Below are 25,297 nucleotides of genomic sequence, written 5' to 3' on the forward strand. Positions count from 1 at the left end.
GGGGGGGGGTTTCAGCAAACAATTCAGCAGTGCTGTGAAAACTGACAACGTGCTCCTGTTGGCAAGAGGCTAAAAAGAGTCAGATTTGGCAAGATTTTCACTGCTGAATAATTAGTTCTAATTACACCTGTCGAGAGATTCAAACTTAGGAGCTCTCAAAGTTTACCGTCGTGTTTGACGCTAACAAGCATATTTTAGACAGTGAGACAAGTCTGACACATCCCCTTCAACGCTTCCTGGGCAAATACGACAGGGGTTTCATGACTTACAATACCCCCTGGAAACGTGAAGGACCAGAATAACCCTCACTGTGGTACCGCTACTCGCCAGTACCACGGCGAGCAAGACTTACCAGCACAACGTTTGAGACATGCCTTTTACAAGCAGCGGGTTTCTACGAGTTCCAACGCAGCTCAGCACAGCTGGCAGCTTGCCCAAAACACACTGCACCCGCTCGGAACGGAGAGAGGGGTGAGCACGGCAGCTCCGCAGGGAACGGGAAGTAACCAGCAGAGGAAGACACCTAACTCCCGCCGAGGACGGCAGCGCAACAGACGCTCCTGTGCCTCTGCGGATGGCTCCCTAGGCACGCCGGCTCTGCCAGCCCAACAGCCCCGACGCGTAACAAGCGACAGCATCTGGCCCATACAAACCACCCTGTTAGGCTGAGAGGGAAGAGGTGAGGGTCTATCACGTTGCTTTGTTCTGCTCTTTTCAAGAGCTGCAGCTTCTCCAGAAGGATGTGTCAGGAGGCTGAAGAGGCGAGGGGGATTGCGCTGAGGTTTTTGGTTTGTTTTCACAGGGAAAGCCCAGCACTATGTCACCTGCTAGAGCTGTCCTTTAAGCAGTCCAGTACAAGTCAAACTCTCACAACCAATAGCATATGCAGACAAACAGGCCCCCTTAACCAAAAGGCCCCCGACAAGACAGCAGAGAGCATCCGATATAAAAGCTGCGACAGGTTTGACTGACAAACACTGCTACATTCTGACAAGCATTAAACGGCCAATTCATGCTCCTCAGACCTTCGCGCAAAGCACCTTAGAGATTCATCTTCATTGCCTGTGTCACGTTTAGGAGTTCTCAACATCCACACCTTATCTGAGACGAAGTCGACTTTTATTAAAACACCCAAACGTTTTCCCAACCGAAAGATAACGCAAGCGGTGAAAAATTAAATTAATACTGAGCAAGCCAAATCACAGGCTACTGACACACGACATGTGCCCACGGACTGCAACACTGGGCCTGATTTCAGACACTACTTTTGGCCTTCCAAAGACCTACAGTGCCAAAACCACAATCATTCCTATGTGACTATTTGCACGTGCTTACTTTGCCAGCGTGTAAAGCAGACACTGCACTGTCGAATGAACTGTCAGCAATTCGGGAAAAACCCACCTTCTCCAAGGAGCCTGGGCATGGCAGAGATACGGTTACCAGCCTAGATGTGTATCACTCCGTGTGTTGGACTCTACAGCTCTGCCAAATCTGCCAAACGTGAGCTTTACAGCAAAGCGAGCCGCCCCGCTTTTCGCAAGTGTGAAGCAAATGGAAATGAGAACCCGGCAAAACTACTGCAAAGCTCTTGCCTAAAAATACACTCAAACACCACCCCCACGAAGAACGGCTCCCCCATCTGTAGGATGACTTCTCACCAAGACAAAAACAACTTCCCAAGGATTTTTTTTTCCAAAACAGCTAATTGATTCATTAGACAAAGCACCATATGGAGACAACCTAATACATCTGTGTTCGGAGCACTGGCTCATCGCTGACACGAGGAACGTTAAGCGAATAGTAAGTTAACGAGCAGCTTGTGCTGATGAAGTCTGTAAATAAGGAGCAAGTCGCTTCCCTAATTAATGATAAATATTAAATCAAAGTCAGGATTTTCTATCATATACTTGTGAGGCAACAGTCTAACAAGGACTGAACTTACCAGAGCGTAGCGTTAAGAAGCGGGAGCCCCTACAATCTACCGCTCTGACTGCCACCGGTTCAGCGTAGGGTCTAAGGCAAATCGCATCCTATTCCTGGAAGGAATGGCCGATACACCACATGGCTGTGTGCCAGAGAGGCCTCAACCCCAGGAGACACCCCCAGCCCCAGGCAGGCACCCCGTGAGGTCCAAAGGGAAGGGCAAAGTCGCTGAAAGAATTCAAACGCCGTCTGGACGTGATCCTGGGCAACCTGCTCAGAACAGCCTCCAGACCTGGCCTAGAATACTTACTGACCCATCCAGTGTCGCACTCACGAAAGACATCCTCCCTGCGAATTCGCTTCAGGATAACAGCGGATTATAAAAAAGCAGTTCGGGGCTTTAATACTGTCATTATTGTGAAGCTTTATCAGCTTCCAAAAATCAAAAATCTATCAGCTTCCAAAATCCAAACTAGAACTAAACTGATCAAAGAAACCACCCCGAGCAATAAACAGCCTTAACGTCGCGGTGTCCTGAAGCGGGAAACTCTGCTGTCGGCGTTCTGGACGGCGCATGAACACAGCTCTGATCCCCAGGCTTCACACGGGAAAGACTTCTGAGCCCGAAACAAAACCATATGGTATGTGCTCCGACAACACTTCAGAACAAAAGGAAGGGATTCTGTGATTCCTGATAATCAAGAACTAAAACGAGTTTTTACAGCCATGATTGATCCCCGCCACCTAGAAAAAGGAACACCGTCACACGAGCATGAGGATTTAATTACTGGGTTTAATGAAAAGGGCTGCTTTTTAATTTATTTTACAGTGCACATCAGTTAACTCATTAAGGACTCGGAGCTAGCTGCTTGGAGGCTGAAGGAGATGCCATACCCCTAATTAAACCCAGCCAGCTTTCCCCTCTGATGGATCCTAAAGACATGCCTTCCCCTAATGGAAAATCTAAAAAGCTTTTTTTTTTTTTCGAATATTCATTTTGTATTTGAACAAGTTCCAAGGAAAACTCCACAGAGATTTTAAGCTGCTAACGGGGATAACAAGTTTTTATTGGGAACACAAATAGATATTCAAATTACAGTGAATGTATTGAACTTTATGTATTTCCAAGGTTGGAAAAATGGGGCAGGGGAAAGACTGTTTTTCAAGTCCAGATTACAAGGAAAAAGTCCTCCGACTGAATGGCTGGACCAAGATGAACCAGCTGTCCCTAAGTAAGAGGCAGCGTGAAACACGTGCCTGTTGCTGCCGTGCAGCTCTCCCCTGCTGTCAAGCTGCGCAACCACCCCACTGACAGCACGGCACGAGGAACCTCGTAAACCTGTTCAACATTGCTTTTTCAAAGGCGTCCCCTGGGGTCGGGTTTTTTCATCTGTTAAAAATAATATTGTAGAAAAGCTTTCAAGAAAGAAGTTAGACACACAGAAAGTGTAATTGTGGATGTAAATGGGCGAGCGATCTGTTGCTGTTCCCTGTTCATCCCAAATTAAGCCCTCGACAGACGATACAGCCCAGTTCCAAGTGACCTCCTCAGCAGAAAGGATGCCAACCTTGCCTTCGAAAACATAACCTGGTAAAAGAGGGGGAAATAGAAGGCAGCACAGCTATTCTTCAAGTGCCAACATCCTTTTCCCAGCGCTGGGGAAGAGACAGGCCCAACCTGCCCCCAAGCCCCAGGTATTACTTCTCCATCTGAAAGCTTAGGAATGCTTCTATTCCCCAGAACAGGCAAGAGCGCTCATCAGCTCCGAACGCATTCGAAAGGTGTGTTCACACCACAGAACGGCAGTGAGGCACCACAAACCCAACTATTTCCTCCCCATTCGGATTTACGAACGCAATCCCGAAGTCCGCTTTTACGCCATCAAGCTCTAACGGAACCTTTCACTGTACTAAGCACGGGGATGATTTGCTACTGCTGCAAATGGCTTCTCGGAGATGAGCACAACTTGTTTACAGGCCAGTGACGCTGCCTGCCAGCTGGGCACAGGAGAATGCCCCGCTTCGGGTTTGTTCTGCCGCTGTTTGGCTGAGCAGACAAGCGAGCATTCTTCCAAAACCCACTCCGGAATTACAAGTGGGAAATTGATACTGGGATTTCACGAATATCCCCAGTTAGATACAGCGGTAATAGGTAATTACAGCTAAAGCGAGAACAAATCTTGGGGAAGTGAATTCTGAGGAGTTCTAGAGCATGTTGTCTCACATATCCCTTACCATCCCCAGCGCTGACGCTGACACGCTAAAACTGCCTCCTGAAGAATGGAACAGACGCACGTCATATGGTATGTCAACTGGCCCTTCTTTTTGTCACCAATAAGCTATTTTCAACTGCCATCCTTTCCAGAGGTCAGGACAGGAAGAGTACCCGTGACAACACACAGGCACTAAGTGCTTTCAACTCCGGCCGTTACCGAAACGGTCAGAAGGCCATGTTTGGTTCCTTAATTAAAAACTCAGCAGCAGCTGGGGAACCGTATCCCCATCATTCTGTTCTTTCTTAACAGCCACTAAAATTAACTACAAAGTCAGCTCAACCTCTATGAAAAACCCAACCCCAAGCACAATTCAGACAGCCACAATGACAAAGTGCACGTGGAGCAGCAGCAGAGAACCCGCAAGCAAATGAAACCGGATCTCACGGCACAGCAGTATTTATCCAGCTCTTCCTCCAGCACTGCCTGAATATCCCACTCCCCACCTGCCTTAGAAGGGGGTCAACTGACTCCCACCTCCGGACTGCGAGGCGGAAAACCCGACCTCCTTCCACACCCCTCTCAGGCGGATCTCCCGGCTGCTCACGTCATGCCCTCCCGTTGGAACGGCCCCGTGCCACCGCGAGGCGGTAAGTCACGCTGAGAGGACAGTGCCACCCAGTAACACCCAGCTAGCGGCTCGCTCCGGACGAGTCGCTGGCGCTGCTGTACGTCTCTTCAGGTCAGTCACACCCACCAAGGCCTTCTGCTCGGTCTCTGCGTTAAAGAGCTGGTACAAATGGGAATTAGAAAATCTGGATTGCCTTGTCAGGAAAAACACCGACTGCATTCAAATGAGAAAATTAAGAAACAAAAAGGGATCTAAATTACTCTTTCAAAACACAGGCTTTCACTTTCAAACAAAGATAGTAATGCCTTATGTTCGCAGCAATACAAGAAATAAACCACTGAGACAGCATCAGAGTCATCCCGCGGAGCTCCCTGCACTCGCGAGCGGAGACGGATCAATCGGAAACACACTGTGGGCGAGGCCCGAGATGCACCTCGCAGATTCCCTGTGCGCAAGACAACGATGCACCCCGCAGAATAACAAACGAGACAGTTACTTCAGCCACCAAACCACCAGGAAACATCCCAAGACTTGACTTATCTCTCTCGAGCCAAAGAAAACAATCAATGGATACTCCAAAAGAGATGTCTGCGCATTTGGTGGCAAACAGAGTTTACAGAACGGTGTCTTGAGAATCGCAACGGAGCCGTAGCCCCCCGACAGTCACAGCAACGAAGGCAGGAGAACTCGGCGTGCTTCTGGCAAGGAAAATCAACGGAAGACTTAATCTCCCGCTAAGGTAGAGCAAACCCCACATTTTTAATTGCTGCAGTCTGCCTTAACACAAAGTAGGACTGCAACGGGTCTGGTTCGGGTCCTGCACGCCATCAGCCCCTCGGCTGAAGCAGCCACCCGGCCAGCTGGCACGCAGCAGGGTGCTGACCCGTAGCAGGCCATTAGAGCCTGACCCTCCCGCCAAACCGAGCGTCGCCTCCGGCGGGGGAAGGCGGCAGCAGAACACAGCTACGCGTGCAACACCTCGCGCCTTTCCACTACGGGCTGCTGCGCGTGCAAGAGCTGAAGAGGTGAAGACACTCGCGGCGTGACCAAGCCGGATAAAGCTGGGGTCACAGGAGTCTCCCAGTGACTGAGAGGAAAATTTGTTGCAAGGTCGGGCAATGGCTTATTTCGGCACAGTTCTACAGCACCAACTGTGAGGGCAGCCAAGTGGTTTAGCAAAGAGAACAGGTCCCATTCTCCCCGCCCTAACCGGACCTTCAGTGCAGCTTTAAACCTCGCAGCCTCTCACGCCGTGTAGCTGGCTCCCCCGTTTACAAAACCACAGTGGTTACAGCACCACAAAACCAAGCTGGCATTGTGCTGGTCATGAAAGCCCAAAAGGCCTCTTCTGAAGGCTGCATCACATACTCCTCCCAGGATAAAAACCACCTTCATTAAAAGACTTACTACCATGAAAAATGAATTTAATGTTCTATTAACATGAATCAAGATCTGCATTGAGATCTTTTTAATCAAGCTGAAAGAGTACTGAACCACTACTTATTTAAATTATTTAACTCTTTAATTTACCTTAGTTCTGAAGGAGATCAAAGTGGTGTTCTGAATATTAAGCCACCTGCAGCACGTAACTTTAGCACTAGTGAGGCATTTCTTTAGTATTACACTCCATTTATGCAACAGAAACCTCTGAGCAGTATTCTGCTGACCTGAACTGGAAAACTGGCACCTTTATTTTGGGATATTTTCATCCAGACATTGCTCATCTGTTGTTTACAAACATTACAGCTTCAACTAAACCTCTGTAATTTGTATTTAGTGAGCACTTCAACAAAGCCCAGATCGCTGAAGCCGAACACCTTTGTCTTTCCTACTCTATATGTGCATCCACTTCTTTTCTAAATAAACATCTGTGTCTTTGCACATACGTGAAGCGCCACTTCCCGTTCCAAACACAAGCCTGGCAACAGAAAGCCTCTCTCTTCTGTACAATCTGCCATTACCAGGGCAGCAAACAGAAGTGAGGACACTCGCAATGGAGTTTCCTGCAGGAATTTGGTTCTCCTCCACGTTAGCAGCGACCTGCATGCCGTAAGACTTGCTGGGGACCCTTAGTCTAGACTCAACACCATGCATTTCCTAGAAACAGACCTTTGAGTACAGCCGAGCCACATCTCCTGGTAGTTGAAAGGGGTGCAAATTCCGGTTTTTTGTGATTGAGCTGGACAGCAGCAGAAGGAACGGAATCCTGTCTGCTGAACTTTGTTAGCTCAAGCTTCCCCCTAGCCTCATTTCTTACCTTAAACAGCAGGTTATGACATGTCTGTCAAAAGGGTCAGAGGAGCTCCGAAGCTAACTACTAACAAATGTCCCTGGAAAGCAGTTAGAAGACAATTTCAAAAGCCCTTCTTGTCCTGTAGGAAAGAGTTAACTGGTTTCCCTTGATCCATGCCATACATGGGTTTTAAATTCACTCTATCACATTCCATCGGTTGTCTTTTTCTAATTTTTCCTAGTCTTGCTCCCCTCGCACTGAAACCTTCCCACAGACTTGGCTCCTCTCACACCCCCCATTTCCCCCTTACCCCATACTTACCTGTACAACTCCATTCGCATTTCGAACTACTATGGAAGGAGGCTGAGGAGCGCAGAATGACCACAAGCTTCCAGAACCCCTGCTCATAAGGAAACTGCAATTAGAACTAGCTACCCGCCCCCCAGAGCAAGGCACTTACCATGGGCTGCTCACGCCTCCTCATGAAAAGTGGGGAGTCCTGACTTTGCAGGTTGTTATTGTTTGTATTAAGTTGAGGTTATTTACGTTTTCTTCCAGTAAAAATGCAGAACTGTCCAAAAAACTCAATAGCTATTCAGAATGGATTTAACACTTATTGCAAACTCATAAAGCGTTTATCAGGGGGCCTTCATGATGCCCTTGAAACCTTTCTGTGGTTCCTATGGGCCCAGCACGAGGGCACATTTTCCGAGTCAGGCTGACTTCCCTCCCAGCACGGTTCCATTACTTCAGCTTACGATCCATGCTCACGCAGTTCCATTTCCCTTCCCAACTTTACGTTATTCCAGCATCAGCAGCACAACAGAAACCCAGTTTAGCTATTACTGCATAAAGGTACACCGCCTCTCCTGAGAAATCAGCGTCTGAGGCGGATTTCTCCGATCCCTTTCGGATGTAGTGGGCCGTCCGCTAGCAGCACACCCTGGGAAGCGTGCAGTACCGCCGTCTGACAGAGGACACGTTTACCTTGCGGCAGGACTGACTCCCCACGTCTATCGCTTTCCAGCCCGGCTGTGCCGATGCCGCTGTACCTCACGCTACATCTTATTCCTTCTGATGAGGAGGAAAGCAAGCTGAAATTAAGCGCACACCACGTCCGTTCTCATGTCACCATTTCAGTTGTCAATTGTGCTCAGTTTTTATCATTCAATAACGAAAACTCAACTCAGAGATTCTCCCACCTGTACTTTCACTCCTCTTAGGCCTCCTTGTATACTACATGGCCACAGCATATATGCATTTCACAAGCCTAACGTACGCAGAGCTTGCAACCATGTGAAGCGTCGCTACATGTACCATTACTTAGGGAGTAGTCCCAGGAGTTACTCCTGGGACTAAACCGCCTACCAGAGTCGTGTGTTCACCATACCTGGGATGTTCAGGATTAAAGGACCATACACTAATTCTAATAGCAAACCGAACGAGTCTCCTGGCGCAGTTAACTCTTACAATGCAGAAAATTGCTGTTTCCCCAGAAAGCGACCTTCCACCCGAGAGCTTCTCATCCTCACGGGGAAAAAACCGCCTACCAGAGTCGTGTGTTCCTGCTCCTTCACTGCTCTGTTAATGGAAAGCTGTAGTGCTTTACACGTTAAAGACTTAAAGCATGTCTAAATCTTTCCAATTAATGACAAGTCAGCTTTTGGAAGGGGCTTTCAACTCGCCCCACAGAGGAAAGGAAGGTGATTAGACCACATCTACATAGTTTACACACTGCTCCCACCTAAACCCTTTGGACTTCTCCCCTGCTCTTATTAACTGTGTACAACACCCGCTGCATAACACCATTTATGGCAGCTATCCCTTTAACGAGTTCAGCGTAACACAGAGACAGCTTGTAGTGCTGCTGTAAAAACAGTGACTGCCCCGTGAAATTAACGGATCCCGTCATTCCCGACCTACTGTTCCCGGCTCCACAGTATCAATTCTATCACCGTCTGCCCGAGGTTCTCCTTTCTTGCAATGCCTATGGGTAAGAACACAGCTGACAACCTAAAGACCAGGGAGTGCTCTGCCAGTCAGAGGGCATCCGTACCTGCTCTCTGAGGGACGCAGCAGGTGATGCTACATACAACATGCTGCTTCCAATAATTTAGGTTATTATAATAATAATGAGAACATTACTGTAAAAGTAAAAGAGGACCACACTACATCTTGAAGGTTTACCTTCAAATAGTTTCTGGCTTCCTTTTAAACATTTCCCCTGATAATAACTGAAGGACAAGCACTTACAGAAGCACTAGTAGTGCAACTGCAGAATTGCACACGAGGTGCTTTCTAGTCAATACTGAGAATCTCAGTTTTTCATCCGCCTACTACCCAAGTCACTACTTTCCCCTCGCGGTTCAAGGACAGAACTGCACACTCTGTACAACACAACACTCCTGCACTGGCAGCGATGAGCAGGCCTCTCTCCTGCCTCTTCTGAAAACCACCCTTTCAGCATGCCTCAAGATAGCTGCTTCTGGCTTTTTTACTTCAGGAGGTTCATTTACCATCCAGGTTTGTGCTGACAGCAAACCTGCAGCAGCTAGAAACTGCTATTGCTACTCCGTCTTCTAAGGCCTGGCTTCCCAAGTGCTATCCGTGGAGAATTAGCAGCACCTGAAATCTCTCACCAAGTCTGGTTTCTCACACAGCAACTCAAAAATCTGAGAGAAATGCTGAACAGCCCATTTATCTGCCCCGCGGGCCTCTGTCGCCACTTGTGTGGATCACTTAAAACATTGGAAATGGTAACTTGCATAAAACAACTGATTTTAAGAAGTATTATCCAGAGTCCCATGTAAAATAATGTATCATTAACCTTGACAGTATCATTTAAGGGGTTACACATCAAACAGCTCTTTCAAGCTCCTGTAACAGACAGGCCCAACAGAGGTCTTGCAGACTCACAGATGGCCTCTGATTCCAAACAAGAACACAAAAAGCTTCATCACCCTCTTGCCCATTCAGTTACCCCAAACGCCTTCGTACCAGCAGTGGATTTACCAACTTGCGAGAAGTAGGAGGTAAGACAGGAGGATGGAGCTACACTGCATTCCAGAGAAGTTTTCTAAAAGCAGGTCACATCTCTCCTGCGTGACTGTCCTACCTACCGGGCTGTAGCCAAGAGGGCAGGGCTGCGGGAATAAACAGAAAAACCCAAAGGACACAAGCTATCTCTTACAACAGCTTAAGAACTAGCTGAAGCATTCCTTACTCCATCCTATTTTTAGTTTACAGCGTATGAATTGGTATACAAACATCTGCGAAGACATCCAGCATCTTAAAGTAAGGGGAGATCAAACCCCACAACCAGACGCCCACTTTATAATTCCACGCCTCGGTCAGCAAAAGGCAGGCCTCGCTCCTGATTCCTCACTGGATGTTTCACAGCTAAGAAAGATGTTGAAGTTATTTTAGAATTAAAAACAATAAATGGCTGTAAACAAACTAGAGCTGTAATACAGTCCTGTTTTCAGAAACTTACGCTGTCTCATCATCTGTATGTGCATTTCCCAAACATGCCACGTATGAAAAAAAAAGTGGCACACAGTTCAGACGAGAGAGGAAGAGATTTCAGGTATTCTTGAGAAACTATGACACAGCTATTTTCAAATCCTAAGCCACAATATCTCTTGCAGTTAAAATAGTACCATTTTCCCCTCTGCCAGTTCAATTACTAAAAACCAGGAGAGGGTTACTAGCGGTTTCCAAATTGCCTAATTATCCAGTGCAATCCAATCTACGTCTTCAGAATAGTCTCTGTGGTCGCAATAGTTCCTTTCTTCATTGGGGGATGAAATTGGTTCACGTGCTCTGAATAACCTAATCGCCGCTGCCAACATGGTAACAAATGAAGGGAAAAACCTGCCTTATGAGCTAGAAAAATATTTACAGGCCACACTACTGTAGCAAGAAGCCTTTTAGAGCTGTTTTGTAGTACCAGGCAGAACATAAAGCAAACCCAAATATCTATACCTCAACTAAAATAGCTGTCAACAATAATTAGGTTAATACGATACCTACACTCGGCCCTGTGATGCCATTTTCAAGGAAGAGGGCCTGGGGAAAAATGAAGTCCAAACACCTAATGCTAAAATACTGAGCAGATAAACAAAGAGCATAAGAGACACCCCCAACATAGTGTAATCGCCACCAAAAAAAAAAAACCAGGCAGCAAGATCAGCCAGAAATACAAGATAATAAAAAATTAGCCTAGTGTCACACTAATGCCGTAAGTACTTACACATTAAAAATGCATTCATTCTATTTCATCACATTATCGAAAGGGTTTTTAGCCTGCATCCTTCTATTTCACAAAGCCGACAGCAAAACAACCCTACAATTTGTTATCACTAGCTACCCAAATCCAAGCTGAATTTTAACATTAAATGCACGTACCTATTTGTTCAGATGACAAATGCAGAAGTGTACCAGCACGGTATTAGAAACTAAGTAAACCTAGATTCAGAACAATTATTTCACAATTAAAAGCCATCCCCCTAAGATGATCCACTACACAGTTCAACAAAAAGGCCTTAGAAAACGATGCTTCTGAATCGTCAATCTGCCCATCAGCATCTTACAATAAACAGGCCCTGAGCACATACCGTCAGGGTTTTTTGGATACATTTCTTTCATTAATCTCCCTTATTAGCAGCAGCAGCAGCATCACTCACTCTTCTGTTCTCTTCCTCCTAAAATACATTCCCCAAGAGCCCTTTCAATGCAATTTTATCAGCATCTCTGAGAGGTCTCCCAGCCACATCCCTGCGCAGGAGAGGCAGCAGAAAAATATGGCTGCAAAGGAGGGTGGTAGGCAAAGCAACTGTATCGTAACCGAAATGCTGAGGTCTAATGTCTCCTGCACCACACGTACCGCACCAACGGCCTCAATTCAACACAGCAATCACAACCACGACAAAATCCAGAGAAAAAGCATGCAGTACTCACTGGGGTTTATTCCTTGGCTTCTTCAGCCTGCAATTCTTTACGCTTTACAATGTGGCAGGTACGAAACAAAACATTTTCCCTTTATTCCACGGATGCCGCTGTTGGAATACCATTAGATACCAAGGACAATAGGCAGGATCAGCTCGAACGTTAAGAGCAAATATTTAATGGCAGACTGGTTAGCCCGTCTCTCCCTTTCACATCTCTGCCTCATGCATCCAGGCACGGGTGGTACTGGCTCCCTTGAGAGGCTGTAGCAGCAGCTGAGGCACAGACTAAAACATGGCATGGATGTCAAGGAGCTGATGTCACAACACCCAAGTGTTTCTCTGATAAAACCGGCAATTCCATTAGGGAAGTCCCACCAATCGATAGAAATTGTTCGGCCGAACGTGCTCAGTTATACAAGGCACTGCAGCACCGAGGGCGATAAATCGGATCACGACCCGTCCGCGCGAAGGAGCCGAGAGGACAGCAGCCAAGTTCTAAACCTGCCAATCAGCCAGCACGCGTCCTCCCGGGGAGGATAGCGCTCCCGCGCGGAAGAGAAACACACCCCCAAACCCCGCAGAAACCACCTGGTTCACATCAATTCCAACGGCCGGCTCATCCGCTCAGGAAATAACGGCACCCCAAAATACCAGGGACTGGCCCGGAGGTCTGCCATCTTTACTGGCAAGGCCTGCGATGAAGTAGCCAAGGCTCCAGGCCAGCAGGCGCGGGAGGCGCCCGCGAGAGGTCACATTCAGCATCGAGGGGGGTCAGAAAGCCCACCACCTCCCCCAGGGCAGCCCTGCCCTCCCGGCGGTGGGGACGGGCTACCCCTTCCGCGGAGGCAAAAGGTGCTGCCTCTGCGACAGCAGCCGCACGCAGTGGGAGCCGGATCCGGCACAAAGGTTCAGGAGCGACAGGAACGGAGACACTCCGAGCTCAGGTGCTGGGGACTGGGCAAGCCCCACCCTGGGGACAGCATCCCAGCAGGGTAAGAGGGCAGGTGCTTCGAGCGCAAAAAGGAGTTGGCTTCAGGGACACCAAAAGCATTGACACATCGGCCACGTGGCTTATCACACGAAGGGATTACACACATTTACATCAAGTCCACGAGACGTCGGACCGCCAGGATTTCGTTGTTAGGTTCCAACACAAACGCACAACGTTCAGTATGTATTCCTGCACTCTTCTTCCAAGCATTCTCGGTCTGAAGGAACTGGGAAAGCAACAATTCTACAGAAACTCACTCCAAAATATTTGCAATTCAAAATACTGCATCCTAATGCTGCCACCCCAAACATGAACAGGTCTGAGCCAGCCACCCCAAATCAAGTTACTCAGCAATGCACCAGCTTCGTTTCTAAATCCCATTCCAAACCATCTGCAGCTCTGTAACAAAGCACAAGTCCACACCTAGGGACTGCTCTTTCAGGAGAGGCCCGTTTCGGACAGAGCAACTCGTTAATTCTCTGGAAACAGCTTGAGGCAAGCTCCTAAGCTCCTTCCCGTGCCAACATGATGCTCCAGAAAAGCGCTTCCACAGCGTTCTCATTTTTAAAGGATTTCCTACAAACATAACTATGGGGATAAAGCCACATAATTTGAAACACAATATTTTCTGAACCAGAACAGTGTTCCAATCCTGTCAAATGGTCCTTTAAATAAACCCTACCGCCAACCGCAGGGACGTTCCACCCAGGCCAGGTGCAACGCAGATGTCTGCCCTACGCCTTTAGCTAACGAGCAGTAACACCGGATGCACTAGTTTGTGCTAAATTAGCACTGATACAGCGTAACAGGTCTGTTGTAACACAACGTGAAAGTAGCTACAACTAGGCCACAATACTCCATTTCCGTGCAGGCCCCATGGATGCAAAGAGACAATATGCCCTGAATTAATTCATTAAATGATGGGAAACCTGACCACAAATCACTCTGAGCACATCCTACTAAACAGGCTTCTTAAACAATCCAAGTACGATTCAACATGACCTGTAAAACCACGTAGGGACAAATGCCCTACAGAGAAGTAAGGAGGTCACCCGAGCCACGCTAATCTAGGTGCTCCTGTAGCTCATCTCATAGCTTGAGATAACTAAACCAGCTAACAAATTAACACAAAAATCCCTTTCGTACTAAAATACCTACACTTTAATGAGCTCATTAAACTGCAGAGAACTTTATTATGCCACATTATTTGCACAGATACCCCTTTAAGCAGACTTCTCTCCTCTTACTCTTCGACAGTATTTGACATTAGTTTGCTTTGTATTTTCACAAAAAAAGGGCAAATAATTCCATGTGGGACTAGCACCAGCCTAGGTTGGTCCTCCTTCCCCCTTTGAAGAGGTACAGGAACGGAAGCAGAGCTGGAGTCAGACGGTTCTTTCAGTCATCCTGGGAAAGCGGAGCGGCATGGATGCCCGCGAGTCCCCTCCCTACAACTTCCATCCAACAGGTCAGAAGCAAGGAAGAAAAAGGCAGCAGAATAGATTTCAGGCTGTTGTGAAATAGCCCCAAATACAGCAGCACTGTCACACGTGGCTGTTCCGTTCTTAGCTGCAGAAGTAAGGGGGGAGGCACCCCAAAGTCAGAAACCCAAAATAAACCAACCCTTCTGTCTTCACTGGCAGACAGCAGTTTCGCCATGCGCAGCCTGAGGGGCTATGGCAGAGCACAAACACTTCCATTTACCTCTGGCTGTAAAAGAAAGTGGTGGACATGGGCATTAGCTGCGCTCAGAATGCCTGTCAATGTTCTGCCAGGGCAGACCTGGATGCCATTCTCCCACAGTCGAAGGCACACAAGACACCAAACTACCCAGAGCATCATTACCAGAGTCAGACTGGGGAAAAGAAACAAGACAATGGAAAACCCAAAACTTCTCATGGTGCTAACAATGCTTTCTGCAGAGGCAGAACTTCAATTCTTGCCTGCCAATGCAAACCCGACACCATCCCAGGGAAGAAACGCAGTTTAGGATACAGCACCTTCTGTAACACGGATCGCAGGATAAAGCAGTGTTCCTCGCACACAATCCCACCAAGGACATACTCAAACCTACCACGCTAAGACCACCCTTCCCAGCACGATCGTGAAACCTGAGCCTGAAAATCTTTTCCCACAGGTATTTTCAGCCAACTAAGCTCAACTGGAGAGCGACAGCACAGCGCGACCTACACATTTTCAATGTACCCTGAAGTGGAACTACACGTCCCCACTTGACTTTTAACTCATGGAGGACCAAGTATGGAAATGAAGTCTCATTTGCTGGCACATCCAGCAGAAGTGCATCACGGACACAGCAAGATGGCCTGGCTGCACCCCTCCTTGTTGAAACCAGAGCAGTATTAGCAGGAAACCCCCTGAGCAACTATTCTGACAGATACAAGAAATTATACAAACCAGAACATTAAACAAGGCATGAAAAAACTCAGGTATATGGAAAACAGCACACTGGAAGCAGCTACACAAATGCTTGCGTGGCTCACCCTGCAAATAAACTGGGAAGACGACGTAGGTATCTTCCTTCTCCTTCTGAAACATGAAGTGTTCAAGGAAAATTACTCCTTTAACACTGCTAACTACCAGCCTGCGTTTTCTCCACGTGGCTGGAGAAGGACAGCAGAAAGAGTTGCACATTTACTCCTTTTTACTTTCTAGCAGACAGCTTTAATGAGCTAATCACAACATGCAAACTTGCCTGCCCTTTACATCTAACCTTTCATCTGCTGTCGTTTAAATGTTAAAAGTCATATTTAAACTGTAGTATTTTGGTATTTATCCCATCCAACTCCACCTTACAAATTCCAGCTGAAGTTCTCAATAGAGCAATTATTAGTATATTAGTATTATTTCTCCAATTAAAAATATTATTCATGACTATTGACCACTGCACCACACACTCTTAGCCAGTCTGCGGGCGCGGATGCTGATCACCCAAGCACTCTCCTCCTCGCGTGCGTTACTTGCGCTCATCAAGGGCTCATCTTATCGGCTCCTCTATCTTCCGAAGAGCAGAGCCTGTGCGCAATCTTCCCTGGAGGTTTGTCTGCCTTTCACAGAACTGGATTTTAGAGACGAATAACCTTTCTACAAGGGTGGCTGTAGCCACCACTTCCTCTAAATCACTCCTTTTTTCCTGCAAGTTAAGAACCAAAAGAAAAGAACCCCAAAAGCAAAGGACCACATTCAAATAGGCACCTAAACCCCTGACCTCCTCCCAGTACATCAGCTACTGGAAACCACTACTAATCCTCAAAAACATTAAAACAGGACTACAATGTGGATTTACACACTTTCTCGATTAATAAAATACTGAACATCTCACACCACTTTTAAGAAACCACAGAACAGATACACATGAAAGGTTTTCATAAGCCAGTGCTACGTACAATATATTTAATTTCCATGTGACTGAAGAAAGCTAAAATTTGATAACATTTTAGTACTCACTATCTTCTCCTGGACAAGGCATGCCGGGTTTCTCTGGAATACTTGGGAAAACTAAAACAAAAACATTAGCTTTTTAGTTGAAAATATTCTCAGTAGTACTTTTTCCTTGATTCTTGAATATATTTACACAAAGACAGTTTCTGGAAGCCTTTAAATAACTCCGCACACAATCATAGAACAGTTTGGGTTGGAAGGGACCCTAAAGCCCACCCAGTCCCACTCCCTGCCACGGGCAGGGACACCTTCCACTAGCCCAGGTTGCTCCAAGCCTCATCCAGCCTGGCCTTGGACACTTCCAGGGATGGGGCATCCACAGCTTCTCTGGGCAACCTGTCCCAGTGCTTCACCACCCTCTGCGGGAAGAATTCCTTCCTGATATCTAATCTAAACCTCCCCACTTTCAATTTAAACCTGTTACCCCTTGTCCTGTCACTACAGGCCATTGGGAAAAGTCCTCCCCGCTTCCTTGTAGGCCCCATAATAACGCAATCAAAATTTGGTCCAAGCTGGGAAGACCTTACACATGACTACAGCATGTACAAATCCGTTGGGTTTAGAACTTGTGCCCCCCAAAGCCCACAGTACAGCTTCAGCTCTGAGCTCTGCCCCCTGTGCTGGTTTGAGCTGGGACAGTTAACACTACTTTGTTGCTGGCTGGGCTTCCACCACAACACCCCCAGAAACACCTCCTCCTTACGACGAGCGACAGGGCACCAGCTACATCGAGAACAATGTTCCTGATGGGCAAAGGAGTTGTCCCAACCTCCCGTTAAGCAGCTGCCCGGGTCGTCAAGGATCATGTACAGGTTCCTGAAGCGCGTAATACTTGCCATGAATGATCAGCCCTTCGTCCCTGTTCTGACAGTACAAACGGAAGGCTTCTTCCAGTTCCATCTGGGATGAGATGGTACAGGGGTCACCTAACAAAAAAGCAATACAAAGGCAAATTTATGACCCAAGCATTAAGTGGAGAATTTCAATTAGTAAGAACGGCACCAGCCCCCAGGACTGCTTTTCTTTCAAGCGTGTGGTACTAAGCTGGCATTTTGGTTGAAGACAAGTCTTTTTCCTTCTGACTTTAGCAACACTGAGTGGGTAGAACTATACTCAGAAATGTGGGTTTGCAAGGGGACAACAAAATACAGAAGCAAGTAGATATGCTTAAAAATCTTTTACATGTGACAGAAAAACACAAGATTACTGAGAATTAGATTTCAGTGGAGTCTTTTGCTAGACCGAGAGAAAAGCAATCTGTGATTAAGAAATGTAAAAACAAGGTACATGGAAGTTACAGATGGGATACAAATATACTAATGCTGATGTAGACCTGTAATGAATAAATTTCTCTACGTCTCTAAAAGGTTCAGGGTTTGCTTGTTTACCTTGAGGAAAATAGGTTCACATTTTGTCTTTTAACTTAGTTGTAGAAGAAAAGCAAACAGAAAGAAAAGAGTATTCATGCAACCTGTCTGGTCCCAAACACCAATCGCTCTTTCAGAAAGCCTTGGCTCCTCTGACCTGGCCCCCTGTGCCCACATTCTTCGGTAGCAGACCCAACAAACCGAGCTGTCAGCAGCTCTCAGGAAGGCAACATGCCAGACGCAATGTACAGTGTACCTTAAGGAGCCTGTGAAACTAAACAAAACCACACCACACACCCCAGAAACTGCAAGGTATCATCCAGGGTGAAACTCACGGGAAAATAACTGGAGGCAGGAGCACACACTAAGGCCAGGGCTCAAGTACCATGCCTTATCCACCCCTCGTCACCATTTACCTGCAACACGCACCACCAGCTTCAAACGCAGAAGACATGCAGGAACGCAAGTCTTCTTCACACAAGAGTACTCCAAAACTACTGCTGGCTACGAAGATCTGGAAGACTAAAAACTAAGTCTGGTACGGAGATGTGGTTTGCCTTTCAGCAGTGAAGAGAGGACTCCGTTCCTCTGAAGCTCTGAGGGCGCAAGCCCCAAGACGGCTCTTCTCAGCTGACACAAGGGACTCCAGTGCGATGTGGGGATACGACACACTGGTGATGTTCCACAGAACCCACTGAATTAACTTGCTGCTGCCCAAGCAACGAAGCACCGGAAAAGCTTCTTGGGAAAGGCAAAGCTAAGCCAGCCGCATCACTGGGCATTGTGTTTAGAAGATGCCCGTTCCAAGCCAGATAGCACCATTAGCTTACGTGAGGATATTGCTGCTTAAAACATCCGAACTGGAAGAGAACACAGGAATACCTCTCTGGCAGGCAGAAACACTCTTTTAACATCCCATGACAACCTCTAGATCAGTGATCTCTAAACTTCTCTAACAGCACATCCCACCATTAAACATGTCGGAGCACAAACCCCCCCGTATGTTTATTTTTATACATTACAAAAACATACACAGAGAAATGTTAAAAGGATGAGATAAATATTAAAAATAATAAAAAGCTTTCGTTGATGGTACGAAATTGTACCTCTCAAAATATTCAAGAGCTCAAGACATCCTTGGTGAGAGCTGTGTGGTTGAACGTGCCTCACGACTTCAGAACATCCTGGTTTCACGTTTACGACGCAGCGGTGCAAAGGTCTGGGTCTGAGCCCAGCTTATTCCAATACGAGATTTTAGTGGTGTCATAGCTAAAGACAGAAAAATACCTCACAAGATCCAGATTCAAATGACTCTGCACTCATGAAACCCCAACACTCCTTCTTCAATCCCACCCACCATTTCTGCGAAGGGTCTGTCGGCGTCGGGTCAGCAACGTCTCACCTTCCCCGATCTCAACTGACTGTTCTCACAAACGAACCTGAGCGCGTTGCACTTCCAACCGAGGGGTTCCACATCCACTGGAAGGGTTTGGAAGGGCTTTTAGCAAGTGTAAGCGTACTGACAGAACAAGGGGAGGATCTCCAAACTGCCGTTTCCCACCTGCTCTCTCGCTGCTGTAGGAGCTCCTGCTGAGACACCCTTACTGGGTCGGGCATTAGGACTAAGCAGTTGTGGGATTACTGGTTTGGAAAACAACTGCTGGGTAGGATACCCCCAACAGCCCCAGATCCTGGATAATGTTCACCGTTTGGAACTTCTTTTTAACGAAAAACAACTCATTGTTAAGTTTAACAATTCTTTTAAGCACTCTGCCACAGGAAAGCCAGCTGACCTCTGCAAGGTACCACGATCTCGTGGTCACTCTCCCATCTATTACTAAACATAGCGCAACGTTTACAACCTAAAGCTCTCGGGTTTATATAGTTCAGCACACCGATGACACCCTGTAGCATTCTGTGCACTTCTGGCTCCAAATCCTCTGCTGCAACAGCTTGTCCACGAACGACGCAGTGGAGGGATTTGGCCGCGGCGCTCCCTCTGTAACTTTACCCCAGAATCCAGTTTTATGCCGGTCCAATCGGCCTCTCCATCAGCGGAGACTGACACAGATTTTCCTTAACACATGGTTTTATCCAAGTCATTTACTGCGGAGATGGTACCTTTTCCAGTGCACCTTTGTCTCCTTCCGTGACTCACAAAACCCAGCATCTTCACATCTCCTTGAAATGGAATCTAGCAAATACCACCAGCTGAGACACAAAAACCTCTGTACTTTCACCCCCTCACTGCACAGTTCGGTTTAACACTTGTTTCTTCACCCCTTCAGCACCTCCTACGCATGTTCCCACAGCACTGACAAAGGAACGCGCTCCAGTCTGGCCCACCTTGGTTTCCGTGTATCAGTCCCGCCATCCTTACCATGCCAGAAGGATGTTTCCCCAGTGCGATTGGCTTGTTGTCTTTGTGACTAAGTAAGAAGCCTCAAAATGGGCTTCTAACAATTCAACGTAGAAGTTCCGTGAAGTTGCAAAGTGCCAAACTGAGTATCACAAGATTTAAGACATCAGTAGGAAAAAACAAAAACCCTCCCAGGGTAGAGGTTTGTCATCGTGCTCGGGATACCTCGTTTCAGCCATCTGGCTAATCATGACAGCCTCATGCTACCGTTCCCTATTGTCTAAACACAACACGCACTTCGGGTGAGGTTCACCCGTTTCCGACACTGTTCTGGGTAACTCTGACTCTTTCTGACTGGCTCCTTGTCAGATCTGATTCCACGGTCATTGTTTTACCCCCTAACAGGTTTGTACTGAGGAGAAGCGTCAGCTCCACCATCTCCTTGCAGTCAGCTCGTGCTCACGTTGTTCGCGTTACCTTGAGAGGGTTATTTGAGTTAAAACTAGATAATTAATCCATAAATCCACTTACGCAGGCACACGTGAACTGCAGTACATCACAATGCACTGAAAGGCAGCACGCGAGCGAGGGTGTCGCTCTCAAGCCCTGCACCTTTGTGGAACACAACACAAAAAAAAGCCCCCGCCCACCGTGTGCGACACGTGACGCGATACCGTGATCACCCCGGGATTTGGAAAGGAAAATACCTCCCCAGTACAAAACTTGTTTATACGAGTTCCCTCGATGACCCCTCTTTGTCCCACGTGGGACACTGAACCCCAGAATGCCCAAGCAGTACTTCTGCACAATACCTTCATCGTCAATCCACTTGAGGGTGATTGGCTGTTCCTGCTGTAAATTACACATTTCGTGCACTTCATCACAAAGCTCATCGTAGCTCATTGACGCATCCAGGTTTGTTATCAGGATGTCCCTGTGCAGGATAAAACCAGAAGCTTCTGTCAGAAGGTACCTGCAGCAGCCTGCGTATTCCAGCCGCCCCACCCACGGGCATGAAGCTGCCCAACGGCACTTGGAGAACCCCCATTCCTCATATCAAACTCATGGAAATTAGTTGCCAGGAGCCAATAGAATTACATCTCATGGCGTGAACTTTGAAAGTACTTTATGAGGGAATTAACTGTATTGACGATCCCTCTTTTATGCGTGTTTACTTGGGCGAGTCATGTCCCCTCACTGTAACTCTCAGTGTTCAAAGTGTTGTTAAAAAAGGGGATTTGGTAAGAATTCAAGTTTACGCTGGTACTTGCTCTGTCACGAGGTAAGTAAAATGTCAATCACTAAAGTCCTTTTTAAAATGTGGGCTTTCCTCACATCTGCTGCACTGCTAGAGAGAAAGCTCTGATTAGGGGAATTCTCAAGAGATCATAACAAGCGAATTCAGATAAAGTCTCACCCAAATTCTGCATTCTCCTGCTCTGTCCTGGTGTTTTGAGAGCACAAACCCAACACTGAACTCTGCAAACCACACGGTGTGCTCAGGCATTTGTGAGGGGCACTCCTGATATAATGAAAACTTATAAAGATTTAGGAGAAAACCATATTCTGCAAACCAAGGTCTGAGGATACAAACTGGCCTTTCTCCACTTTTCTAACTATTTTCCAAACCAGCTGCTCAAACGAGTGAGTAAGTGCAGAAGAAAGGAGATGGACTTAAGCCATCGCTGTGCTTTCCCCACACTCTGGGGGATCAGTAGGAGTTCGTGGATACTGGCGCGTGCAATTCTGTCCCCGCGCAGCTCAACACCGTGGCTGTTCCAGAAGCACCCCAGCATGACCGAGAGCTCTCCTGTTCCCACGCTGCGGGACAAGTCCTCTCCGAAAACACGTCCTGCTGCGTATCGTGCCTACCTGGGTCCTGCAGCCAGAAGCTGAAAGGTACCGCACTGAGCTACGAATCTGAAGTTGTGACTTGCATTGTAAAGGAAACGCACTAATAACGTCGCACTTTGCCTTTGCTGAACAAGTGACAGGAATAAACCGGTCATGTGGAAGAACTGTACTGTTTCAAATTCAGATTAGAAGCTCTGCTGCCTTTCAAGTGCACCTCTCGTCCAAAACTTGCCAAGTTCTCAAAGAAGTTCAGCTTCCTAACAACAACGGAAAAAGAAACACGTGGGCTGAGTGCCAGCTTGTAAAACCATGCTGTGCACAAGACAGAGCTGCCGGACGAGGTTGGGGTTAAGAACAGCTCCCCAGCAAAAAACAGTCAGCGTATTTCAGGCACTCACAAAAGGAAGAGACCAAACCAGTTCTCGAAGCTGTGTTTGAGGTCTGGTGTGATGCTCTGCACCAAGATGAGGGCACTAACAACTGCAGTTCACCACTTAACGCGCCAACACCGCGAGCCACTCGCGAAACGAAGCCGCTGTAGCTCAGCAGTAACGCTGGAGAGCCACGCTTCCACCAGTATCTAGTGTTCAAAACCTGAAAATCTGCAGCAAGACAACACTCTACTGGGCACACTACCAACTCCAACTAAGGCTGACAAACACCGCTCGGCCTTAAACCATCAAATGTTTTGACAGACGGCACTGTCGCTCTACGTGTAAATTAGCAAACTTCACGTTGGACACAGCACAGCTGAAGCACCCCAAGAGCACCTACTGCAGATGCAAACACGGATGCTACTTGTTCCAATTACTATCTCAGTGACAGCCACGTCCCGGAGATTCACGTTCCATCGTACTGGCTGTACAGCCACCCTGCAGTCAGGGCACAAACACAGGAAAATCGCTCGCTGTTCAACACTACAGCATCCAATGGGACACTGCTGTCAGGGATCTGCAGCTGGACACTACAATGACTGACCAGCTCGTTGTGTAGCAGCAGCTACAGCAGGAGAATCCTTCGCACCGACAGACTGAACGCGCCGCCATGTAGAACCAAGGCAACGCAGAGCAAACAATACTGCATCACTGCTCTAATCAAGTGGTTTCAAGTAACCAGGTATAAAGCAGGTAAACTAAATAACTGAGAATGAAACGACAATTACACAAGTTCACTTCCTTCTGCAATCTGCTTCTGCAGTTATTTATGCTATGCTATCTCAGGAACTCCGTCACACCCAGCAACACGAATACCTCAGATACTGGGACACCACACTCACATGATTCAGAACTTCCTGGTGCTTAGATTTCCAACAGGGATTTCAACATGGTGTATCACCTGATTATCTACGTTTCTTTAGCAGCTACCTGAACGAGCTTGTCCTTAATTCTGACGCTGCCCAGCATCAACGATGTCCTGCAGTCTGTCAAACTTACTCGCAAGACGAGTGTAGTGCTTTAATGGAGATACTGAGATGACCAGTTACGCAGTCTGTAATGCCAGAAATAGTCAGCTCAGCAGAACGATGCCAAAATTTGTTGAGTTTGAAACTCTTGTTTTGTAAACTGACTATCACAGACATCACAGCCAATGGAAATTACTGAATACAGTGTTACAGGAGAAACTACATCAGTAGTTTAGTGTAAAGCATCCTAACAATTACACACGAATCCTAATAGTGACTCGAGCGTCATCACCTCCTCCATTTCCGTGCCGACACGTTCCACAGCCACACTCACTTGACACCAACACGACCTGCCAGCAAGCTACCCCAAACCGTCCCGACCTATCTGAATTGTGCAGTGCCTTCCCTTACAGCACCAAGGCAGCTCTCCTGCTGCTGTTCTGGAGAAGCACGCACTGCCATGAGGCTCACCAAGTGCAGGTGCTGAACCCAAGCCTGTATACGACAGGATTCAGAGGTGTAGGATCCATCCATGGAGCAGAAAACTATTACTACTAGTGGCAAATATGATACAAATCTTTCGCTCAGATTTCATAATGCTGTTTACACGCATCTACTAAATAACCACAACAAAACCACAGTGCAGATTAATAACCAGAAAACCCTAATGAGCTGCATTAACTATTATGAACACGTTTTGGAAATTACTGGGCAGCAGTAATGAGAAGCCACAGCTGCAGTTCCATTTCCTTTCATACATGGATTTATTGTAAAGCACATTTTACTTCAAGTAAAGCAGTGGATTTCTGGATTCTACTAAGATATAAGCTCTGACATGAATTCTCACTACTAAAAGTGTATCCATATTTTTACTAAGTAAACTTCCCTATGAAAATTTAGCCTGCAGAGAAGTGAACTGTAAATGAACAGATTCTACTAGACCTTCAGTAGAGAGCTGGAAAAATGAAGACAAAAATCAAACAACTAAGCACAAGGAATGCCTTCAAGTTAGTAACACAGCCAGAAACTGGAGTTTACCCACCTGATCTGGCATTAATTATGAATCCGCCTGTGCCCCGCTTACTCTATGACTAGGTCAGACTACAAACTGCTGTTCAACGCACTTCCAAACTGGACAGGACCCTACAGAGGAGGGTACACGCTGACTTACCCGCTATAGTGTGTTTTTACTCTGATGAAGTCTTTGTTCAAGTGGATCTTTGAGCCCATTCTGCTAGGCATGGTCTGTATTTAGCCGTTTAAGTGAAATTATAAATGTACAGAGAGAAGTTCTTTCAAGGCAGATAACTCATTTAATTCTGAGGTGAAGTTTCACGTGTGAAACGGGTCTTTCTCCTCCAGACGATTTTCAATCGAGCTGCACAAAAAGAAAACCAGAACCCGGGTGAATACACACACACTCCGCTGAACAAAGGACTTGTGTCGAGCTGAATCCAAACATACGGCTTAGGGAAAAGTGAAAAGGAAAATGTACAAAACCATTCACCTGCACAGAAATTAAATGAGGAGTTAAATGCATGGGATACTCCTGTAAATCCGGGTCTTTTTGAGGATGCTTTTCAATAAAACATCCAAGTTCCCTCTTGGCTAAAAATACTCCGAAGAAATCTTTACCTATTCACCAACAGCTTCTGCCGCTCTTGTTCCAGAGTATTTCAACACAGGAGAGTTCTTCTATACACGGAAGAGACTCGCCCGAGAGCAGCAGCAGCAGAACCCCAAGGGGCAACTTCAGCGACCTTAACGGCTGCAGGCTGATAAACAACCCGCGCGCCCAGGGTCAGCACCGCTTTCCCCTACTCACGCACTTGTTTATTTATTAGTTCTTCAGACACCCCCACCCCCCTGCCCGGGGACACAGGGCCCTCGGCAGCAGGGACACGCTCCAGAGCCCG

At 47.1% G+C, this 25,297-nt stretch overlaps 1 protein-coding gene across 2 annotated transcripts in view; it reads right to left on the reverse strand.

The window, feature by feature from the left end:
• The window catches only part of PRKCZ (protein kinase C, zeta), a 48,606-nt gene extending 23,983 nt beyond the window's left edge, over positions 1-24,623 (reverse strand). For both annotated transcript variants that reach the window (XM_010155280.1, XM_010155279.1), the window contains exons 1-4: positions 24,553-24,623; positions 20,938-21,059; positions 17,236-17,325; positions 16,406-16,456 (exon numbers count right to left, since the gene is read on the reverse strand). In XM_010155280.1, coding sequence (XP_010153582.1) covers positions 16,406-16,456; positions 17,236-17,325; positions 20,938-21,059; positions 24,553-24,623 — 334 coding nt within the window. The remainder of the gene's footprint in view (positions 1-16,405; positions 16,457-17,235; positions 17,326-20,937; positions 21,060-24,552) is intronic.
• Positions 24,624-25,297: the final 674 nt, after the last annotated feature.

Source organism: Eurypyga helias, unplaced genomic scaffold, assembly GCF_000690775.1.
Source record: "Eurypyga helias isolate BGI_N326 unplaced genomic scaffold, ASM69077v1 scaffold12857, whole genome shotgun sequence".
Classification (NCBI taxonomy): Eukaryota; Metazoa; Chordata; class Aves; order Eurypygiformes; family Eurypygidae; genus Eurypyga; species Eurypyga helias.